General features: G+C 47.9%; 2 protein-coding genes across 2 annotated transcripts in view; both read right to left on the bottom strand.

The window, feature by feature from the left end:
• The window catches only part of LOC144158000 (sodium-dependent proline transporter-like), a 23,406-nt gene extending 15,631 nt beyond the window's left edge, over positions 1-7,775 (bottom strand). The window contains exons 1-7 of the mRNA XM_077688694.1: positions 7,653-7,775; positions 7,253-7,387; positions 6,081-6,193; positions 3,037-3,165; positions 1,583-1,682; positions 569-669; positions 40-201 (exon numbers count right to left, since the gene is read on the bottom strand). Coding sequence (XP_077544820.1) covers positions 40-201; positions 569-669; positions 1,583-1,682; positions 3,037-3,165; positions 6,081-6,107 — 519 coding nt within the window. The 5' untranslated portion in view covers positions 6,108-6,193; positions 7,253-7,387; positions 7,653-7,775. The remainder of the gene's footprint in view (positions 1-39; positions 202-568; positions 670-1,582; positions 1,683-3,036; positions 3,166-6,080; positions 6,194-7,252; positions 7,388-7,652) is intronic.
• On the bottom strand, positions 7,235-23,452 carry LOC144160146 (sodium-dependent nutrient amino acid transporter 1-like). Its single transcript, XM_077691744.1, has 6 exons — positions 23,311-23,452; positions 23,088-23,219; positions 18,257-18,438; positions 14,391-14,560; positions 7,653-7,785; positions 7,235-7,387 (listed from the first exon to the last, which is right to left on the bottom strand). Exons 1-6 carry the CDS (start codon positions 23,450-23,452, stop codon positions 7,235-7,237), a joined length of 912 nt encoding a protein of 303 aa, XP_077547870.1.

Here is a 23,452-nt window from a genome sequence, read left to right as displayed (position 1 = left end):
TCACGAACTGAGGTGGGTTAAATGTACGGTGGCTCTTACCCCTCCGCCGTTCGCCTTGAATATGGCCAGGGCGTAGGCTGGTATGAAACCGATGCCAAGAAGACCCAAGCCAAGGACGAGGTCATTTGCCCAAGTAGGGTAGTGGTATCCATCGTATGACGGGGTAGGTGTGGGACGAACGAATCCTGAGATAAAAAGTGCCTGTAAACGCAACCAGATGGCGGGCAGCGACAAACAAAATAATCATGATGGCAGGCAGGGACAAACAATAATGTCATTTTCGATCTTGGATTACCGTCATTATAACTCAGCGCCAGGGGCTCACTCAACGCCAGAAGATTCAACCATACAGACAGACAGACAGACAGACAGACGGGCGGACGGACGGACGGACGGACGGACGGATGAATAGACAGACAGACAGACAGACAGACAGACAGACAGACAGACAGACAGACAGACAGACAGACAGACAGACAGACAACAGACAGACAGACAGACAGACAGACAGACAGATCCCTTAACAAACGATACGGCTAACGGAGGTGAGTAATGAGCATCTGCTCACAAGGAATGAGATGGGAAGCACTGCTGTCCACGATATTCTGAGGAACCAGTTCGGCATTACGTTCTCCATCACGTCAGCGTCGAAGGACAGGCGACGTATGCCTGCGAACGCCCGAAGGCCAGGGACACAACCAACGTTACCATTGCGTGGGTGTCCGACTATTACAATACATCCCTTTCACGTCTCACCTGCTTTTAGATATCTTTTGTACCGCGTAATCCAATGCGCACGCACAAACACACCAAGATATGTAGGGCGCTTGAGGCGAGCTTTGCCGACAAATAGAAGTACAAGAATTTTACCTCTTCACCGCCAAAGTATTTTAGGAGTATCGCCGAGCATCCCACAAGATTTTTTAACCAATCGTTTAAATATTTAAAGAGTGAATCTAGACAAGAAATTTCTTAACACTGCAATTAAGGGCGTAAAAAAATTGCTTATGCCGAAAGTTCTAAAAGAACTGTAACGAGAAGAAATTTATGCTGTCCGAATGAAAGGCTAACAATACTGGCCAAACAAGAGCCGTAGAGCTCGCGTCTTATCAAGATGACGGCCACCTCTAAAACACGCGCCACCTTTATTAGGCTTGACAAAAGTCCGCACTGACGTGAGTTAACTATGCATGGAAGCTATTCTCAGTAAAACTCTAAGCTCGCTACTATGGGGTGATTGCAAACACCAGCCGTGTTCTGTCACCGTTCGAACGCAATCATCAAGAGAGAATACCTGGCTCTAGTTTTGGCTGCGGCGACGTTCCGTTTCTACCCGTACTAACTGACCTGCACGCCCTTGGCTGGCTGCAACTGTCTATAACACCTGTTATAATAATAAACCTGTTTATTAACTATGTCAAACCTGTTTATTAAACTAAACCTGTTTAATAAACTATAAATAGTAATAAATAATAAACCTGCTTTAATAAACTATGTCTATAGTCAAGGCTATCAATACATATGTAAATGCGTGCATGTGTTCGAACGCTTTTTGTCTAACGTGAGCTGCTTCAGCACGTACCATAAACATGGCAGAACACCAGCACCTCGAGGAGATTGATGAAGAGGTACGGGGTTCCCTTGAAGTGATGATCGAGTAGATCCGCTATGTAAGGCCCCGCCTGCAAATCATATCGTACCACTGAGGTGTATTTGGCTGCATTACACAATGGGCTAGTCGGTAATAAATGATAAAAGACACGTTTGCCGCGCGGATGGTTGAGGGCTTGCCAAAATATTCATCATGACAACTGTACATTTCCACACTCCACCACGAGAAGGAAAAAAATTGGCGCTGCATGCAGTAGTGGAATAAGGCTGGAGAAACAGTGGAGCTGGGGTCAACCTTAGCCTCTGCCGGTTTTGCTATGTTTTGCTAGCTTTTTGTAGAGTTTGCTATGTTTTGTTGGGTTTCTCGATCTTCTTGTGATGGCCAAGTTCTGCCAGATTTTACAAGGCCGTTCCGCTCGGTCCACTACACTGGCAGCCAATCCCGCGGGGACGAAGCTAGGTCGAAGCCCAGCTGTGCTGTTTCTACAGCCTTGGGCCACTAGCGCAAGCTGCGATCTTTTGTGTGTTTTAGTAGCCGAAGAAAGACGATTACCTTCCAAATGGTATAACTCAGGGTGCATATACACATGTGCTTTTTGTGCTCGCATTCGATCAGGGCCGAAAGCCGGCTTCACTGTTATGGCTCCCTATCTGCGGTGGTGCACCCTTTACAGGGGGTGCAGTGTCTTGGTATTTTTTGCCCGCGACAGCGGACCAGTCTCAAGCTCAAACTGCTCCGCTGTTAAAAGAATGAATGAAAATGCTATTAGTTGTTGCTCCTTTTTCGTGCACCAGAAGCGATGGCTCAGTGTCTAGAGGGAGTTGATGTGACTGCGGATATTTCTTGCCTTGTTTCATTAAAGGCCGACGGATAACTGTCCGTGCCACACGGGAAAGATCACACTTCACCGGTCATGGTGTGGTGGCTATGCTCAGATCATGCTTTGCAATGTGTACTACGTCGTAATCATAATCACCATTACCCCATTTCATGTCTGCTGCTGGCTGAAAATACTTCGCATTGACTTCCAACAGCTCCTTTCCTGCATAGTGTCGAAGCGCAGCACAAGACGAGGGACAGAAACACAGAAGACGACGCACAGTGCGCCGTCTTCTGTATTTCTGTCCCTTGTCTTGTGATGCGCTTCCAAACTTCGCTATCTACCACCTCGCCGAAACAAATACCCTGATCTTATCCTCCACTCTCCAAACCTAATATTTTCCCCAAAGTTACCTCATCTCAAGACTGGGTCTTCCCATACACCTAATCCCGTCTACCGGTAGCCATTCCGTTGCCCTGATGGCCCACCGCTTGTGTTGAATGGATTCTAAAATCACCGTGAATCTGTGCTGCAACTGGAAGCTTTCTGGTGACAGGCATCGAATGTGAACTCGAAGACTGAATGTTATCCAACCTCACCTCACCTTTGTGAGAAGCGGAAGACTGAAAACGTAGATTACGAGGCACAGCGTCGCTCTGGAGACCACACCCCGTCCAGTCGACCTCGGGAACTCCACCTCGACAATCTCAAGCACAACTTCCTGCACGATGATCTGCAAAGACAAGTACCTTTGTGACCAATCTTCCCTATACCATTACCCATCGAATATCACCGCCACGGCGGGGACCGTTTATCTTACATCTTCTGTTTTTCAGGCCTATATAGGTTAAGCTTTCCATTGCTGCGAACATTCTTACTGGATTTCTGTTTCTAGTACTGTTGGGGTGTCCATTTTCTATTGTGTCATCCAAGCGTTCTCTCTCATCCTATACGCCCTACATGCCCTGCACAATTGCGTTTGTCCTTCCTCTGCCATGCTCTGCTGGTTGTAGACAACGCATCTTCGTCACAACCCGTCAGCCTTTTCTTCCGTGTCGCCATACCGCGCGACAGTTGGTACAGCAAACCACTGCGGACAAGGCACAAAACAGCCGCTCACGAGAGCATTGCGTAACTTCCGGCAGATATGCGTGATTTAAAGCCACAGCAAATGCCGGGATTGAGAACTCTGAGATGTTAATTTTCTTGGAGTACCGAAACTTCCCTCCCCGACGAGTGGCAATGACCATAAAATCAAACTGACTTCTAACTTGCAGAGTCGCCTTTATGTACGGCCGACCTTAAAGGCAGCATGTTTGAGTGCACAACCCTTAGGCCCCCAATTATTTTTTTAGTGCGAAACACTTAGGCGTCGGCGACTGTTGTTTGAGAGCACCGCCGGTCGCGCGACCAAGCAAACGAAAAGGGCAATGAAGACTAAAAAGAAAGGAGGAGGAAAGCACGACGAAAGTGCCAGGGGGATGGCGGTATGCCGCTGCAACGCGAGATGCTCCCGGCGGTTACGCGCTACAGGATAACCGCGATTGATTGATCGATCGGTTGATTGATTGATTGATTGACTGATTGGTTGATTGATTGATTGATTGATTGATTGATTCCATGGTTTAACGCGCCGACGCAACGCAGGTGATGAGGCACGAAGTAAGGGAGGGCTCCGGGCTAACCGAGGGAACGAAGAAGCCACCGAATATGTTCCCGCAGGAAAACGGAGGGTGAAAGCATGACAAAACTGTGAGAGGGAGGGCAGCATGTCGAGGCTGCACGACAGAAGCCCAGCATGCCCTCCGTGATGCACGCGCAGTCATGGTGAAATAAAATGCAAACACAAAATTACGAACCAAAACTCGCGAAATTGAATATTACTCTTCATTGTTGTGTAATAATGGCGGGCTATTGGTATATTTGGAAATTCACATTTCCCAACTTTGTTTTTTTTAACCAAGCCCCACGTCATTTTTATTTCCATGGAATGAAATCGGGCTATTTGGTTGTTTTGGTTTATATTTTTGTGTTCGTGTTTTATTTGTCCATTACTGTACATCGGTCATTAAGAATCATTTTCTTTGCGTGGCTCATTCGAACCACGTGACATTTGCGAGGGAGGTTCAAACACAATTCACAACAACATGCTCGGCAGCTGCGCCGCGCTGCGACATTACGGCACAGTAGGGGACGACACCGTGCGTTCGCTTATCACACGATCACTTCGTGCAACCCAGCTGCTACGCACCGTGACTGAGAATACTGCATTTCGCGCTGAGCACAGATTTCCCATCAGGAAGTACAGTAATTGGCAGCCATTTTTTCTGACCATATGCGACATATTCTGCGTTCCCGGCTTATCAATACGTAGCGCATACTTTGGCATCGAACCACTTCACCACATCCTAAATTCGCCTATTTTGCCTGCCCTTGTTGCCGTAGTAACCAAAGCGTTTAAATGATCCATACGTCATTAACCGCCACCTTAAGAGGTGCCACCTATTACACCCCCTTCTTTCTCAGTTATCCACTAGCTTCAGAGTTTAAGCCCAAATATTCTAACATATGACACGCGCAATCCACAAATCACGACGTCACATACATTCCTGTGGAGCGACAATATTGCAAAACTGTCCGTGAGGCAGAGTTATGTGCGGCATAGTGAGCGTGGAGGTCAGGCCTGTAAGTAAGCTGCCATGGTAGACAACAGTCCAACGGCCACAAGCAGTTAAGACTTTTCCAACGCAGTTTTATCACGTATATGAACATTTTTTGACATTCTTTCCCTTCACATCTGCGTTTTTCTTGACTTTTCCATGGATCCCATTAGGAAAAGAAATCGCGAAGCTTCTACTAGTGATACAAGGCTAGAGAAACAGCAGAGCTGGAAGTTGACCTACCGTCTCTATACACTGACAGCAGATCCCAAGCGAGATGAAGCAGAAAGAGCAAGTTTTTTTACGTTTCTCGTACGGCGAGCGGCAACCCCACACTGTAACCCTCGAAATTAACTGACGCAAGACGTCGTCGCCGCGGGAGAAGTCAAGCCCGACTACGTCGCCTCCCTCGGACTCACCGGACCTTTCCGGTCTCAGCGACGCTGCTCCGGATTTCCGAATATCAACACGAAAAACATCACGAGGGTACCACAACGGCCTCCGGCTCTACCAGGGGAAGCCCTGATGTGAATGGTGGGCCACGGCTCACCAGCGCCGAAGACGACGACGACAAAGGCGGGAGCTCCTCACGTGCGGGAGCCCATGCGCAAGCCTGGACGATGCAGCGCGCTCCACTCGAGGCGTCCGTTCACGTTGCTACGAATTTTTTTGCTAAAGCCACTCAGCGAAGGTCATGCAGGGCTATGCGCGCCTGTTTTTTCTCGGTAGTTCTTGTGAACGGCCACGGCTAAAGTTCAAGCTTAAACAGCGTTGCTGATAAAACCGATCGTTTCATTCGGCTTCTTCTGGCGCTTTGGAGACCTCCGTCTGACATTTAAGCAAAGTGACGTATGATCCAATCTACCACTCACCCTCTCCCCACGATGCCGTCTCTCATCACATGACGTACGCCCTCAAGGAATATGGTTTCCTAGAACCATTCTACACTACACATTGTGCATTCAACCAAACTGTAGACGACACTGACCAGATCGCAGATTCCCATGAGGAACATGACGCCGAAGTAGAGCGCTGAAAATGAGTGCTTCTGCTCCAACAGCAGTATCGCCTGAGCGATGGAGACGAAGTCGGCATCCTTGGCTGCGAGCGAAGAGGGGTGGCAATCAGGGGTTAGGCAAATCTTTCTTTCCGGCCCCCTCCCCCCTAACGGAATTTCTACGAATGTGTCTAAAACTCCTTTCAAAGTGATCTCTTTTGCTCACCCCCACAAGTTGCAGTGCGTTTTTTTGAGGTAATCATACGTTTCTAATGGCGACAACTGCATCGGTGACGCAATTTAAGGTATATGACATCGCCCGTACCCACACATAGCATATGCGCAGTCTTACGAACATTGCATTCCATGACTGGGTGCATTAAATTCTACCCGCAAGACAGTGTAGCCTGCATTTCACCTCATTAGTAGTAAACCCTCTGGCCATGGCATATAAAAATCATTTTAGTGGAGAGCAATAATTAGAGCAAAGATCTGCTTACGTGCACGAGTTTGCATAGACTTACGTGTGAAGTACTCCTCCAGCTCTACGTCTGTCTTCTCCGAGAGTAGGGATAGCAGCAGGAACACCATAACGGTCGACATAAGCGTCGTAGCGAAGTCGGCCAGCGCGATGATTGGGGCCACGCTGCAAGCAATCGACGGACCCACCCACTCTGCAGCCCACCTCCGTTATCCAGAAGGAGCGCACCTTATAGCGACGTCTTACCATCGGAAGCTGCTGAAAAACTTGTTCCAGCTTGCCAGACGAAGGAACGACCGCGAGCAGCCGACGCTGAACAAGCTTCTCTCGGTGATTACCTTCCAGTGCTGCGGAACAAAGATGCGTCCAGAAACGGACTAGACGTGATGTCACGGGGCGCTGCGCTAAAATACGGCGCCCACTATCGTCGTGTTTTCAGGCCAGAACATTTTAATAGGGCCCTCGGAAGCTACAGCCATCTGAAATCACAACCCCAGAGCCAATGTACGTCTTGCTGGCATTCAGTTCATTGTTCAAAAACGTGCCACATTACTTCAGCTACATGCGGTCATCAAAGGGCCCAAAGCATCAGCATTTGGTGCGGCACCGATAGGTGACGACAAGCAAAACTGTCGGTGGGCGGCAGGTGTGTCAGGAGTCACGGTCAGAGGCCAAACCTTACCTGGAAGTCAATTATCTGGGCCAGATTGACGTTAAAGAGCTTCTTCCAGATTTCCTTCTTGAGTCCCTCGGCCAGAACCTTGGCACTCAGAAACCACACGAGGAACACACGAGCGATCACCAGCGAGTACGCCCCCTGCGGCCATTGATGAGATCAAAGGTTACACGCGCACAGCCGAAAAAGGAACGGAAGGTCGGAAATTAAAGATATCCGGTATGTACCGACCCAACTTTATTCGCGACCAATCTCGGCACCGAAGACATCGCATAATAACTGTTCTATGTAAAGTAATGTCTTCAAATGAACAAACTGAAGTGGATGCAACATCCTTTCTTACTCCAATAAGAACGTGTATCAGGTAAAAGTGGGCACAAGTGGGGTGCATTCGCGCTGGACTTACCACTCTGGATTGAGCCGCGTGGGAAGAGCACAAGAAGCACGCTATGGCCCAGGTGGCGGCGTACGCCAGGGCAATGTCGGTGTCCACAGCGAACGTACCGACGGCGGTGTTGCCTTGCTTAAGGAGCACCTCTCTGCAACAGAAAAAATTATCATCCCTTCCTAAAGGAAGTTGAGAGAAGCACGAAAGGTTAAGTACACCCTACCTTCGACCACAGTGTTTCCAATCAATTGTCAAACCTTCAAACACTCAAAATTGCAAACGAAGGACTTACCCACTCGACGATTTTTCGAGCACTAAGTAGTAAACGTATCTACGAACGATATAAATGTGTACCCATACGTGGTTTATGAGATAAAAGTATACATTGTACTGCTTCCTGATAATCACATGCGTGTATTGCCTCATCTAGAACCATTCCTTTTAACGAAACTCATTTAATAACAATCTAATGGGACTTGCTAATTCATGAGCCACGGGATCAAAAAGTACTGCTTACCATTTCGAACAGGTTTAGAAATCTATAGAAATGTTGTAATGACATAGTTTGCTTGTTTTACGATTTTTCACTTCGTAATAGAACAAACAAAAAACAAAAAAACATATTTTGATTTATCTAGTTTTCCCTAGGTTGCACTAACTGCCAAGCAGATCAGTTTTGTGTGCTTTTGTTCAGTGCAGAGGTCACGTATATCGAAAATAAGCAAACTAGGCAAACTGAACATTTGTGTGTTTTTGTAAAACTTTTCGTATTCATGTACGATGGTTTTTAAGCCTGTGGGTCACGCAGTAAAAGGTTCCATAGGAATGATAACGGGTGGGTCCCCGTAAAGCAATTTTCAAGTTTCGGGTTTGACCCAATGGAAGGCCAGTTTCACGCACGCGCCGTGGGTCCAGCGATATGATCAGACCTTTTCTGTCGACCAACCGATCTACGGAAAAATGCATTCATTTTATTGACACAGCTCCATTATTCGTAGGAAGAAAGTGTCCTCGGTAAATAGCCACACCGATTGACGTCCACGAGATTATACCCACTAAACTTTTCTAGACCCTTTTTGGCCAAAACGTGTGTTGCATAAGTAGAACAAGGGTGTTGGGAGCCCATTACACCCTTTTTCTTGAATTTCAACATCCTTTTATGTGAAAAAAGGGTGTTGACCAACTTCAACACCCTTGGTTTCTCTTAGGGTGTTGAAAGGGTATCGGAAAGGTGTTCCGCTGTTCATTGAATAAGGCCATGCATACATGTATAATTGCTCTGTAAAGAACAAGACATCCCCTCATACCCTCCCCTACTCGTACGAAATATTCAAAAGCAAAAAAAAAAAGACTGTTGATCTACAATGATCGCTCGTCTGCATATATGGTGTGTCCGATGCCCCAAGTTCAGCTTTGGCATGTGAAATATCAGTTTGAACATTTAAAAAATAAGAAAAAACTATAGTTGTGTGGCAAAAAGCGTGTTGAACGACGGCAACATGCTTGGCTTTCTGTAGCGTGTCAAAATAATGTTCAGTTGCCAAAAAAATAACAGCGCAGCTGTGGGTCAGCCTAGTTTCTTGTGGTGTCGCCAAGTTTTGCTACGTTTTCTAGGCTTTGCGATGTACTTGCTAAGATAGGATAAGCTCGCAGGAGTAAGGCCAAGTTCAACCGGATTTTACAAGGCTGTTCCAGTGTGTACGCCACAACAACAGCGGATCCAAGAAGGAAACATGCTAGGTCAACCCCCCACTATGCTGTGCCTTCAGCCTTGCACCATCATTGCAAGCTGCGCCAATTTTTGCTGCGTTTTAGAATCCAAAAAAGACTAGTACCTTTGAAATGGTGTAGTAAGAGGCGAGTACACGCTTGCGCCTTCTGTGATGACTCTCGGAAGGGCTACAAAGCTGGCTTCTCTGGTATAATACCTTATCTGCGGGGGTGAGCCCTTTGCGGGGGGCGCAGTTCGTTTTCTTTGCATTTTTTTGCTAACGTCACTGAATCCAGTTCAAGGATAAAGAGCTTCACTTGTAATATATTATGCAAATTTTTGTTGTGTGAAACATTGTGAGCTACAAAACATACTCCACCTGTAGAAAATGTTCTGTCCACCCGTGTAAACAGGTATGAAATACCTCCAAAGTTGGAGGTCTCCTACACCCTTTTTCTTACACCCTTTTTTTCTTTACACCCCTTTTCTTAGTTTGCAGCAACCTAATTTGCATCTTTACACCATTTTGGGAAAAGGGTGTTAAACTATTGAACACTTCTTGAAGGTTGTGGAGATGGCGGGGAATATTTGTCTGTTAATTAAGTAATATTTTATGACTTACTGAACATAATAACTACCTCTCGATTGAAAAGTTCTTGAAAATCCGCGTGCTGATTTGTATTGGCTTGCATTAAAATTCATAACCCCGAAATCAGCCAAAAAATATCTTATTTTTTTGGCATGCCAACCGGCTCTATTGGAGGACTTTCCTCTGCTTGCTATAAAAGCATGAAGATCAGATGTATTTCTAAGTAAGTATGTACCCGCTCTCCCCATGAACCCAGATGGTTTACTTGTTCAATTCATTTGAACGTCAACTGTGACTTGTGCGTGTAGAATGTGTCTGTATGTGATGCCGTGCTCTCGGCCCATCAGCACTGTCACGCGCAGCCCGCTGCCCACACCCTTATTACCTTACACCCATTTTTAGGGTGTTCACACGAACACCCTTTTTTCAACTTTACACCCTTTTTCAGCCAAAACACCTTTTAAAGGTGTTCACCATGGGACAAGATTCTTACACCCTCTTCGGCGAAAAAGGGTGTAAGAAAGTTTAGTGTAACAAAAAAGAACAAAACGGGCCAGCCACACCTGGAGCACCAGTACCAATGGTCGAGCTGGTTGGCACGCTTCCACGGAAGAATCACAGGAGCACTGATACAAAAACTTTGAATCTTTGTTTTTTACGGAAAGTAGCTAATGGCCAATCTATCACGTGTGCAAACCTAATTTTCTTCAGCGCGCGACGGTTGTTTAATGAGATACGTTTTTATGCATCCAGTCACAGTTCGGTTTCTACGGGGGCCACGAGAGAATGGATTTCTTATAAACAAAGCTGCCCACGTGCATGTCGGGCAGCTATCACACAGCAGAGCTGCCGTAGCACTGCCGATTCTGCGTCGGCGGTAGTTTGTGCTAATACCCCCACGTAGTGATCTCATAAGTTTGTTCTTTAAAAGCGGCCGTGAGCGTCATGCAGGCGCTGCTCGCGCACTTCTTTCGTCTTGTGGCTCTATATTATCCGTGTATCTATTCCCCTCTCCTTCCCTTTAGCACTACACACCATTTCGTTTCCCTTTTTCTCACCCTTATCTAACCAATTACCATTGCCACCATTGCCAATCCCCCTACAAATCCAGCTAACCTCACCTCAGCACACAATCTTCACAGTAATCGTGCTCCTACACTACCTTTCACCATCTAAAAAGTTTTACCAATCTGCGCAAACAGTTTCGCCGTCAGGGTATATTTGAAATTCATTTGATCGCAGCTCTGCCGTACCCTTGGCAACACATCACTTGATTCGTCGCTCCGACCTCTACTGACGGCCTCATTCGCCGCCGGAGCCGCCACTGCCAGCTTGGCGCATGCGCTCTCCGCAGCTGGGTCATGCCAGACCACGTGACTTGCCGTGTGCAAGCTTGGCCATGAAGGACAGTGAACCCGGGCAGACTTCTCTGAGCGTGCCGCAGGAGCTGGAGGCTTTGAGCCGTCGTGGTAAGGCGGCGTCTGACCGCCCCACGGATATTCCCCAGCGACCAGTTCGGCTCGGAAATCGCCAGAAGCGGGACCACAACCGTAGACAAATGTAGTCTTTGTACGAAAAGTTTAATAATTACCGCTAAATAAAAGGGTACCCAAGTGGAATCCAGACTTAAAAAATTGCGCCCACCTCCCCGCGAGGGCAACCCTGTGTAGATGCGATGCATCGTGGGGTTCACTTGGTGTTTCCGTTGGATTGATTCTGAAATCGCGTGAAACGTGTCGGGAACGCGTGTGATTATTATGTTTTATGATTATTCTTATGCTTTATTGGCCAATCTTGGTCAATCTCTCTAAGTGGTATGCTTGGGGCTTCGCTCTCGCAGCGACCTTTACTCCATCATTGTTGCTGTAAGTGGGAGCTTGTTTTCTTTTATTGCAAGCGTTAATCATTGCCCCATCATGCGTTGTATTAGTAGCATCTTGACGTAGTTTGAATGAGTCAAGGATATAGGGCGCGTTCGTAGCATTTGATTCTGTCTCGGTTTTGTGGCGCAGTGGGAACAGCACCATGTACCTCGCGTTCCGCCCACAGGGTCGCGGGATCGAAACCGGGCGCCGCTAACTATTACTTTTTTTATAATGTAGGGGGAGGGCTGTGGACGGACAACAACGCCGTATGGAGGGACAAGGCGAGTGAATGAGATGCAGTCGCATCTAAAAGGGTAAATCAAGCTTTCACTTTGCATATCCCGGGTTAGCGGAGCTAAGAAACAGCCATGTTTTGTCTTAGTCTTCAACTACACATTTTTATTTATTCCTTTCTCTATCCCTTTCCGCAAAGCTATCAATCCGCCACACTGCCTCTTCCACTTCTCCTTCTCCTCCTTTGCTCACAAATCACTGGCCCATTGACGCCCAGTGCGTCGGTAATTCCGTAATGGGGGATCACCACTACGATTTCTGGCTGATTGTTGTGGCAGGCAGACAGATTGCAGTTTTTAGGTTTACGTAACAAAAAATATTTAAAACCGCACATCATGATATCCTTGTTCGACGTACTGCTAATATATTTGCTACGGAGCATCGCTAAAAGAAATGCTTGTAGTTGGCGGTCTTTTCAAAATCTAAATTCATTTCGCAGCCGAGCATGCTTTGGGCGGAGTTAGGAGTAATGCTAATATTTGGTAGGGTTCCGCAAAAGTGTATTCCTAGTGGTGCAGAGCACACTTCAAATGCAGTGTTAGAAGAGGTCAGGTAAGATTTGGCAGGCTGCCCGGACACTCTGTTCATCCCGCGGCTCAAAGAGGGGTGTCAGTTGTTGGCAGGCTTCCCCTCAATTGAAGTCATATTGCGGCAGAGCACGCTTTACAGACAATCGGGCTTCCTATTAATCCAGGGTCTTAACAGAGCACAGCGTGCCTTAAAAACGGCGTAAGAAAAGGAATGGGAAGTGGAGACAGGTTTCTCCAGATTTCGGGCCCTTGCGGGGCACAGCACCCTTCACAGGTGTAATAAAGATGGATGATATCCAGTAACCTAATACATTGCACAGCATACCACGTTCTTGGGCGGTATTAAAAAAACAAGCATCTCCGCTAAGGGAATCATGACGAGTGGCCGAAGCACTGGGGATCGTTCTTACCGTAAATTACCCATTACATTGCCCACTCGCGCAATGTAAATGAGTAACAACGCGTCCGTACAGTATATACCATTCAAATCTATTCCTATCCGATCCAATTCAAGTTATTCTAATCCATTCCGATTCATTCCAAGGGTCCTCGCGCATGCGCAACACTGTGCACATGGATGACAAGGGACAAGCCACCGACCAAGTGAGGTCCTAAGGTGATTCGCCCCTACAAGGAAGGCCAACAATAGGCGGGCATGACGAGACAGCATATGTGCCATATCGCGCGTGCTAGTTAAGACACTGGCGAAGTACAGCCCAAGAAAGTTGTGCATGAAATGGAATATAAACTCGAGTCCCACTGTTAAGCTCCTACAAGAAAAGAAAGAGGTGAAAGAAGAACTCCCGGAATTTTGATAAAAAAATGGCCGCATATCTGTTGCTTTTGTTGCAATGTCGACAAACGACGATAGTCTTTGGTCGACATTTGCCAAGTAAATGCCTCGTTTTACTTTTCCACTCACCTCTCATTCTGTTCTTCTTCCGTCGCGCTCATCCCAATGTAAACACTCTAGGGGTTTGTTCAAGTCAGTAAAAATTTGCCGCCTTCCCCTGCTCCAGGCCTGGTGCCTCGATGCCAGCTCTGCCGTACGGCGGAGACGCACGTAAATAGAGGCACCCTAGTTCAACGTTTATAGAACCTTGTTGCCCAACTCCACGTGCGTTCCGAGCGGAACATGGAACCTTTCTAGTAGAACATTTCGTAATTGTTTCCGTTTGATTTCTGAAAATCCAGTCAGAAGCTATACTGGCGTATGCGACATAAGGTGACAGAGTGAACGGCGAGGATGTAATATTCATTTGGTATCGCAAAAATCAAGTGTCTGTCAATTTTTTATAAAGGAACGCTGAAAATATCACTGCTCTATTGATTTTCTGCCTCATATTTGGGTAATGTTTTGTTCGTCTTCAAGAATGTTGACAAGTATGGACACTACCGCCAGACGTAAACGTTCAGATTTGGCTGTGGGTAAATAAAACTATTTCGCATATTCTGCTTCCCTTCGGCCGGGTGACTGAATCGAGTCACAGACAGACAGACAGACAGACAGACAGACAGACAGACAGACAGACAGACAGACAGACAGACAGACAGACAGACAGACAGACAGACAGACAGACAGACAGACAGACAGACAGACAGACAGACAGACAGACAGACAGACAGACAGACACACAGACAGACATCTGTCCGTTTATGTAGCCCTAACCAGACTACCCTCTAAAATATATTGCCTTCGGGATTTTTTCGATCATATTTGATAGGGGATAGATTACCTTCGCTGAGTAGCAGCACTATAGGACTCACCGGTGGTAGTGCCTGACTGCGCTGATCGTGTGGTGCGTGCAATTCTGGTCGATCTGCTCTCTGGGAACGAGCACCACGTGATCTCCGAGCACCACGGGGACGCCCTCGCGGTCATCGTGAGCCTCGAAGCGAAGCGCCAGGCTGCGGTGCACCTGCTTGCACGTGCGGGGCTGCGTCACCGGCAATAACTTTATGAACACCGCGCAGGCATACAACTGTGTGTTAACATCGGGTGATAATAGACGGCTCAGTCAATAGATCAATCAATCGATCGCAAAGCCTACCAGTCAATAAACTAGTCAATCATCCCAAAAGCTAGTAAACAATCTAGAAATCAATTGACGTATGGATGGATCTTCTTATCTATTGAAGCGCGGACTCAATAGGCATTGCTCCGAGCACCAAGGAATCAGTTTGTACAATATTTCTATTTTTATTGTATATTTGTGTGAGGGAATAATTCAGTTTAGGTCCAGCACAAGCCACATGTGTCCTCTCCCTTACGTCCCGTCTCTTCCGCACTGGTTCAACATGTTTTACTGCTCCAGCAACCAATTGGCCTGCATTGATGTGGTGACAACGCCTACAAAAATCTTGAGAAATTTCTGCCTTAGTGCACATCCGAATTGTTTGCGGCAAATTAAATCAGGTAGCTTAGAAACAAAATCCGGTCCACAGGAGTTCACATGGGGACCTAACCGGTGTCTCTGGAGTCGTGGCCGAGTGTGTTACCAACGCACTACATCAGCTCGTTTCCAGCGGCGTAGCGCATGTTAGATGAACGCGACGGCACCAGAATAGAACCGGAGCCCCTCAGCTAAACGAACATACGAAAGAGAAGAAAGAGACTCAAACTGGTTGTATCACTGATTAACGTCAGAGTTTTGGCGAGTTGGTACTCCATTGAATTAATGCTAACAGCACGAAGAGTTAAACGAAGGATTAACAGAGTGGCTACGCAGACAAGCGCGGATTTCCAATTGACGATTCATTTCGGAACCCAAATATATAAGCATTCACACATTATCCGAGTTGCACGAAAAGATGTGGGAACCAGCAGGCATGGCACATAACGAAGACAACCATGGTATTATACAAAACCAGCCAACAAAAAAGAGGCGAATTTGCGCGTGGGGAGCACCGCCATGAAGAACAGATAGCCCAGTTCTTTCTCCGAAAGGCTGAGGGGTGGCACACTGATGCATGCGTCTCCACGAGAGCTGTGCCGGCGCTTTCCAATAACTCCAGGCCTACTTTATGTCGACGCAGCGGACTATCGGCACCACGCCGCATATGCAGTGGCAGTAGTCGACCGACCAAATGCCTCCCCTGTCACCTCCCTCTCCGTCCGTGCCACCTGTCCCGCGACGGCGGAAGAGACGGCCATTGCACTAGCCTTAACTCAACGGCGAGCCCCCGCAATCGTAATTTAATAACCCCGCAGGCCCTCCAAATTCTCTCCAAAAATCCACCCACCACCCCCATAGAACTGATCTGGACCCCAGCCCACACCGGTGTGGGGGGTAACGAGGCGGCCCCAGGCGGCCCACGCTACTGCTCGAGAACTCAATATCCGAGCGGGCCCCAGCCTTGTCCCCTCCCACGGGGCCAGATCGACTCGAGATAGCCTCCTCAGCTATCACGACTTCGTCCTACACTACCGTCTCTCCCGCCGCTCGTCTCCCCTCGCTCATGTCAGCCTTGATAACTCCCAGGAACGCACGTGGCGGCTCTTGCAGACCGACACTCTTCGAAGTCGTGCAGTGCTGCACCATATTCACCCCTCACTATTTCCCTCCCCCAACTGCCCTTCGTACGGTGTTCTAGCCACCGTGTCGCACTCCATGTGGGCATGTCCTAATGATCCCTTCCCCTCCATAGCGTGTGACGAACAGTAGGAGGGGGCGCTGGGTAGCTCGGATCCGGGAGTCCAAATCTCCCTGGTGAACTGAGCCACTGCCGCACCGTCAGGCTCATGCCACCGGCCACCCCGCCCTCTTAACTGCCCTGTACAATAAAGTTTCTCTCTCTCTCCCTCTCTCTCTCCCCCCCCCCCCTCTCTCTCTCTCTCTCTCTCTCTCCAACACGTGCAATTTCGGCGGCTTCTACAACATATCATGCTGCTTCTAAAAACAATTGTATACAGGAGCACAGTCTTTATGAATGCCGGAACCCTTGCAATTGGCCCTCAAGTGTCCGGTGTTGGCACTCTGAGCATTCCTTGGGTGCCAACGTAGGCGGGCGTTAAGGCACCTCGAAGCCTGTCCGACACTTGTTTCCGCAGGAAAGTGGAATGACGTACACGTCGTTGTCCACGCAATGCCCGAACTTATTTTTATGCTTTATTTGTGTGCCCTTGTCTCTGCATGCACTCTCTTCGTCCGTCTAATTGTTCACGCTGTAAGGAATGTTTTAATGCGTCAGTAAATAAGTAGTTGAGCATATCCCCAAAGGAAGCCATAGCACTTTTACTTCGAGAACACGGAGCAGGAAGGCTAAAGTGGCCCGAAAAATGTTTCACTTCGCGAACCACGCATTATGCAACGCTTCACAGTGACAGGGCTCTACGAGGCATTTTACTGGTTTCTACGCCGCCGACGCCGGACTTTTAGAGCGAAAGCTTTCTTATTGGGACCGATTGCGCCTTCAAAATTTCGTGCTCGCCAAATGTAATTGCGTAATTAGCATGCTTGTGTAATATTCAGATATGAAGCGGACCGAACCCACTGCGTTTCAACCAGCAGCCATGTACAGGCCTGTGAATGTCGTTGAGGGCACGAAGCCGGCTCATGCGAGTACGCTCCCCCTTCCCATTTCCGCACAAAGGGCGGCGGCTGCTGTTGTTATGGCACCTTTTCTGACGGCACATACCCACGTAGTGTATTGGCCAACAAACGGGGCGGCTTTTCGGGACTAAAACTCCACGTCTTAGCAATACACAACTAGCCTGTAGGAATTGAGAAAACGGTCACCGAATTATATATTAGAACTAGAGAAGAATCAGTGATTGATACCATTTTTGGGAGAATAGGCTAGAAAACCACTTTTTGAATGGGTGGGCAGGACAGGCGTCTGGTCTCTGATATGTGCGCGTGAATGGCCGCAATTATCCCTCCGTGAGACAAACCCAGGGGTGAGGCCCCGAACGAAAAGAGCACAGGCATGGTGCGGCTACACACTATTCCCGAATGAAAGAAAAACCACGGCAGTACACGAAAAACTGTTGAATTGTTTTTTTTTTTTCACCGCAAGCAGCAAAAAGGCCGGAGGAGGTGAGACCAGCGCGAGGCAAATAAAAATTAAGCTGCGGTACTCCACATCTGATGCTGTTTAAGGTGCCCTCACACTGGCGGCCGGTGCCGTGCGGGTGCCTGGACAGGCAAGACACCGGCCAAAACATCGCTCCAGGAGCCCCTCAAGACGAGGGCGACACCGAGTGTGCCATGGACGCCGGACCTCCGAACAACACCTTATAACTAATGCTTTCGCATTAAAAGAACACGTCAGTTCTTGGATGAACCCCGGAGCCTCACAAAGCAAATTAGAGAACGAGCCTTCATAAGGCCCACTCATATTTGCTCGACGTGGATGCCGGCCATGCATTCACATCAAAATGACAACTAAAAGAAAGAGGGAGCGAAAGAGTCTCGAAAACACTATTTCAATATAGTCCGACGAAAAAGACTGCGCGGCACAAAACACGACGTTTGAAATTTGAAATATGCGCAATGGCATCGCAGGAGGCTGCTAGAGTCGACTACTCTAGAAAGCCAAATCACCGGACATGGAGGGCATCCCCTCTCCCTCCCCCGTGTTTTCCTCTTTGAGGTTTCGAGAGGCTCTGAGTGAAGCAGACGCCGACTCACCCCGTCAGCCTCGAGAACGTAGCAGGAGGAGCTGCCGTTATCCAGCTCGGACGGCCACCCGCACGTCGACCATGGCAGCGTCTGCATGCCGCTATTCACGAGATAAATTAAGGCGTGCGACAGGCTGAGTGCTCCGGTCGCGGCGGTCACAACGTGGAAGTAGGCCATCGTATAGCTCAGGCCTGCGCGACAGAAACGAAAAAAGTTAAAGCAGGTTCACTCCGCGTGAAAGTTGTCAAATTGCGGAGCAGGCATTCGCCATAGCGCCTGTGGTGCCCTCTCGACTAGTTTCAGTATCACCTTGGCGCTGATACCGAAAGAAGTCAAGAGAGGGTGCCACAGCCCCTAAAAAGGCCTATAAAGGGACACTGGATTGGCGTTTCAATAATTTGGTATATTAATGCATTATGTTTTAGTTTGTGATTTATTTTTCTTATTGTGTAGTATTGTGTACGTATTTCCGTCCTAGTAACAGCCGCCTCCTTGGCACGGAGCAGCGAAATATTTGCAGGATCTGTTATGCTCTCGTAATGGCGACTTCAAGGCCTATGTAGGAGTGCATTAACGAGAGACACATGCATGGTCGCTGACGTTATCCCTAAACTAAATTAAAGGCTAAAGGCTTGGTGCGATGCATTAAAAGACACGTTGCCGCATTTGTACACGTGTTTGCCTTCTTTATAGGGGCGCTATTTTCACGTCGATCGTCGACATATCTTTCTTGCTCTTCAGGCGTAACATTTGTACCGGTGACCCTTGTTTTTACATCCACACAAATCTACTGTGTCATCTACATCTTCTACTTTAAATATTCAGCCGAATTGTGCTAACTAGCTATTTGTTATTTTTAGAACTGCTTCACCCCCTGTATTTTCCTTCAGCTCGATGAACGAGTCACAAGGGTTTACGTGCCTTGCCAGATCAATGCCTTCCGTCGCATGCGTTTAAACAGCGGAGTTATTACGGCCGTCAGTTCGCCGTTGCAAGAAAAATACGAAGAAAAGGCCGAGTACTGGTGAGCGCGAGCCTGGCGGCGACCTCCTAGTTCCCAGTTCGCGCAGTGGCTTTAGAAAAAAACGCCATCGCTGTCGCCAAGTGCTTCCGCGCATGTAAAAATAAACTGCCACGCTAATGCTTCAGAACAAAGTCCCCCCTGCATTGGAGAGGTCAACAGGAAGGCCGCATTCTCTAGAAGCCTTTATGGATTATTGGAGACATGGCTACGAGTGCGCCAACCCTTCCGGAAACGACTTGCAGATCCCTCCACCACTGAGTCGAGTCGATGACGAGAAACTGGAGGAAGTAGGAAATGTGGAAGATGACTTTGCATCCACCACTCTCCACGAAGAAGCAAAGAAGACGACGACCTCTTTGATGCATAAGACGACGATTACTAGCTCCCCAACAATTCAAATAAACAGTTATATAAAAATTTACTATGTGACCGGCAATGCTCACCTAACCATTCAAGTTTTTCGCGTGAGTGGAAGCTTCACGAATTTGTTTCATCTTAAATTCTTCTTCTCAGTAGTCACCCACTTTCTTAAGTTCCAACCAACAAAGCGCTACCAAAGCCCTACTACTAAAGCCTTACAGGCCCTCGAGAACAACACGGCCTCGCAGACCAACTCAATCCCCCACATAACAATGTCCCTGCATTAACAGATACTGAAATGGATACGAGTAGTCACACCTAACCACGCTCTACCACTGCTCTCACCTACACTTTCACCCAGAGGTAACTCGGGTCTTTAGGCTATTCATGGTGTGGCAATGTAAATGCCGTGGCTACAAACGCAAGCAGGGCGGTATACCCAGCCCACATCACCACAGCGTTAACTCCCCCATTAGCAATAGCACTTCAAAACTACAACACCGCAGCTGCACTTGAAGACAATTCCGCCCACTGCCCCCAGGTTTTCCACAACTCGCTACACTTGTTCATCAGAACGTGCCCGCCAAGCTGCATACGTTTCAATCCCTTCGACAAACCTCAACAGATCGGTACCTCAACACCGACGAAAACTTGTCTCCACCCTCATACACAGGCCTCCCGAATGATCGATTGGGCAGGGTTTTTAACACTCACGAATCGGCATCAGCTCGATTAGAATGCAAGAAGAGTAGCACTCCCGGACCAGACCATGTCTCTTGCAGGCGTCTGGAGAAGCTGGATGGCGACTCTCTAGATGACCTACTTCACCATAGTAATACCCATTCAGCTTCTGGTCGCCTTCCTCTACAATGGAAGACCGCGAAGGTAGGTTTCATGCCTAAGCCAAATAAGTCACCTCACCTGGACTACTTTCACCAGATGTACCTCACATCTTGTGTGAGTAATCTCGTAGAACGACTTATACTGAGACGTCTTCAACCATTTTGAGGCACAGAGGACTATTCCTCGACCATGTACGAATTCTGGAAATATGCCAGTGCTCATGACATATTCCTCAAACAAAAGGAATGCCCGCTACCCGTCACTCTCCGAAGGCCATCTTAGCACGACCTCAAAGGTGCCTTCGATAACGTTTTACATTCAGCTATCCTCTCCCGGCTCAACCAGATTGGATGTGGCCAGCACGTCAACGCCTACATTTCTGATTTTATAACTCAACGCCAGGCCATCCTCAACGTCGGCGATCTCAAGTGGGATCCTATATTCCTTGGGGATCAAGGCGTCCGCAAGGTTCGGTATGGTCCCCCTTCTCTTCAATATGGCCTTACTCGACTTGCCCAAACAATTGGATACTATCCTCAAGATCCATCATGTTCTGTACGCAGATGACATCACCATATATACGGATACTTACTCTGTAGGAAACATACAAGATGCTCTCCAAGAAACCATTGACATTGTGCAGTCTACCGCATCATCCGTGGGTCTTCAATGCACACATCAGAAATCGGACTAATTTTGTGGAAACACCAACCATTTCGAAATCTTGAGCCCATATGCTTACATTTGGATGGCCACGACATCAAGCCCATCTCTTCCATCAAAATTCTTGGTCACACCATACATGCAAATACGCAGAACGATCCAACGTTATCCAAACTATCCAAGAAATTTATTCAAGTCATGCACATGTTCCGACGCGTCTCTAACCCCCATTGGGGCCTGAAAGAAAAAGGCATGATAAGACTAATTCGGGCACTTATAATTTCTAGAGTTGCCGATGTTGCTTCATACATATGCCTCTTTTGTTCTCTTGCAGAATGTTCCCTTGCGACACCATCATGACCTACATCTACACCCACCAAAGATAGACAACAGCCCATTTCTATTATTGGATCTACCGATAGCTTTTGGCAGGGTTTCCCACGAAGGATTTCTACAAGCTATCTATGATTAAACCTCGGACTCAATTTCACCAGTACATGTTCAACCACAGCGCAGACAATGAGACAAAGTACGATAGCAAGAGGACGCTGACTTACAACTAGATTCTATTTTCTCCAACGGCGCCAGATATATATTTGTCGCCACTCACTGCGACAAATGCGGCTGTGAGGCGCTGTTTGAAGATTGCCGCGTTAGCGGCAGAAACGTGAATACGCTTACTCGGGAAATTATAGAGGCCGCTGGGATAGAAGGCCTGGGTGAGAATTGCGTCAGTATAGCCTCAATTGCACTCACGAAAAAGGAGATCGACTATCTTGAAAGGGCACGTGCCGATAATGGTTAACTGTGTGGTTGGTTCTATGCCTTTGTCATGCCGTTTTTTTCATGTGTGTTTTTTCACGTGTTTTTTATGTTTTGTTTTCTTCAATTTCGTTTATATCTGGCGCCGTTGGAGAAAATAAAATCCAGTTGTGAGTCAGCGCTTCGTGTGTCCTCATGCTATTGTCCTCGGTCTCGTCGTTTGCGCTGTGGTTCAACATGCATCAGCAAACTCGCCCAAGTTTTCACGTTTACCAGTACACTTGCAACTTCCAATACGGTCCACGGCCACGATTGGGCTGGGATCGATTGGCTCCGAACCCTTCGTCATGCCCATCAGAGGGACACCTTAACGTCACCGTAATCCCACTGGCGAAAGTTTTCCTTAACATTTCCTCTAGGCGCAGCACGCTGTACGCAGATAATATCGCTCTCTGGCTGACACTGGAATCAGATGTCCATATTGAACACACGATACAAAGAGGCCTGGACACCGTGCTAAGGCACATATAGCCCCTGGAACTAATCTGATCCCCTGCAAACCTGCAATGCTCCTCTTCACCCCACGCGGAAATAAGCCTTCCCTTACCCCCTATAAATCTCGGAATTAGCAGGGACGACATATCAGTGGTTCAGCAGCTCACGACCTTGGGTCTGACACTCACAAACGCTCACCTACGCAAAACCTCTACCAGTACGTGCGCAGACAAGTTGCAGCGATTACACACCTTATATATAAGGTTTTCACCAGAAACTTCGAGCCGCTGGAACACGCTCACCTGCGCCTGCTCCACTGCATTCTCCTCAATAGAATACTCTAGCAAATAACATGCCTTCTCCTAAACTCCTGCACGACTCGGAAATTTTATGCCTCGCAGAAACAAGGGTATCGGCATGCCCTACTCTTCAACCGCCCCCCACCCTGCACACATACACACACGCACGCGCAGAACTGAAAGTCCTCGCTGGGTTGGTTCTGTTTTCAATTTGGGTCTTTGAGGTTTGACGGTCAATTGTACGCACTTTGAGCGATTGTTTCGACGTACCTTTGACGTAGTCTTGATGTGAGAAAGCTTTCTTGCTTCGCTCAACTTTCTGGAGCACGGGAGAGTAATGATTTTGCGCTAAAAAACTCCTTTTCAACAGAGGAGGAATTATCGGCTTCCTTACCAGCGAATGCAGGCGAGCACTCGAGGGCCCCTCTGCTTCCCGAGTGGGTGAATTGGCCCACGATGGTTTCCAAGTGAAGCATGGGAACGACGAGCACGATCATCACAGCGGCGTAGATGACCAGGAAGGAGCCTGCAACAGTTTGACAGTGCCAAGTTGCACGTGACGCTGCAATGAATAAAAAGGGTAACAAGAGCAACGCAAGGGGGAAAGACACACACACCTCTGCCGCCCCTGTAAATGGCGTAGGGAAACCAGTTGAAGTTGGTTAGGCCTGACGTGCATGAGTACGCCGCGGCGTAGAAGTGAAGCCGTTTGTGCCAGTAGAAGTACGGAGACCCTTCACTCTTGACGTCAAAATACAT

This window comes from Haemaphysalis longicornis, unplaced genomic scaffold, assembly GCF_048455015.1.
Source record: "Haemaphysalis longicornis isolate Haplotype H1 unplaced genomic scaffold, Haemaphysalis longicornis Haplotype H1 scaffold_10, whole genome shotgun sequence".
Taxonomy (NCBI): domain Eukaryota; kingdom Metazoa; phylum Arthropoda; class Arachnida; order Ixodida; family Ixodidae; genus Haemaphysalis; species Haemaphysalis longicornis.
The sequence above is the reverse complement of the archived record's forward strand: the minus strand, read 5'-3'. Positions and strand labels throughout refer to the sequence as shown.

Bases quoted from the DNA above. Each gene is read 5' to 3' on its own strand.
- LOC144160146 (XM_077691744.1), bottom strand. From the start codon at position 23,452: ATGTATTTTGACGTCAAGAGTGAAGGGTCTCCGTACTTCTACTGGCAC. The intron at 14,561-18,256 runs GTGAGTCGGCGT...CCGGTGACGCAG, and splicing joins ACGTTCTCGAGGCTGACGGG to CCCCGCACGTGCAAGCAGGT. The intron at 7,388-7,652 runs GTAAGTCCAGCG...CAATGGCCGCAG, and splicing joins ACGCGGCTCAATCCAGAGTG to GGGGCGTACTCGCTGGTGAT.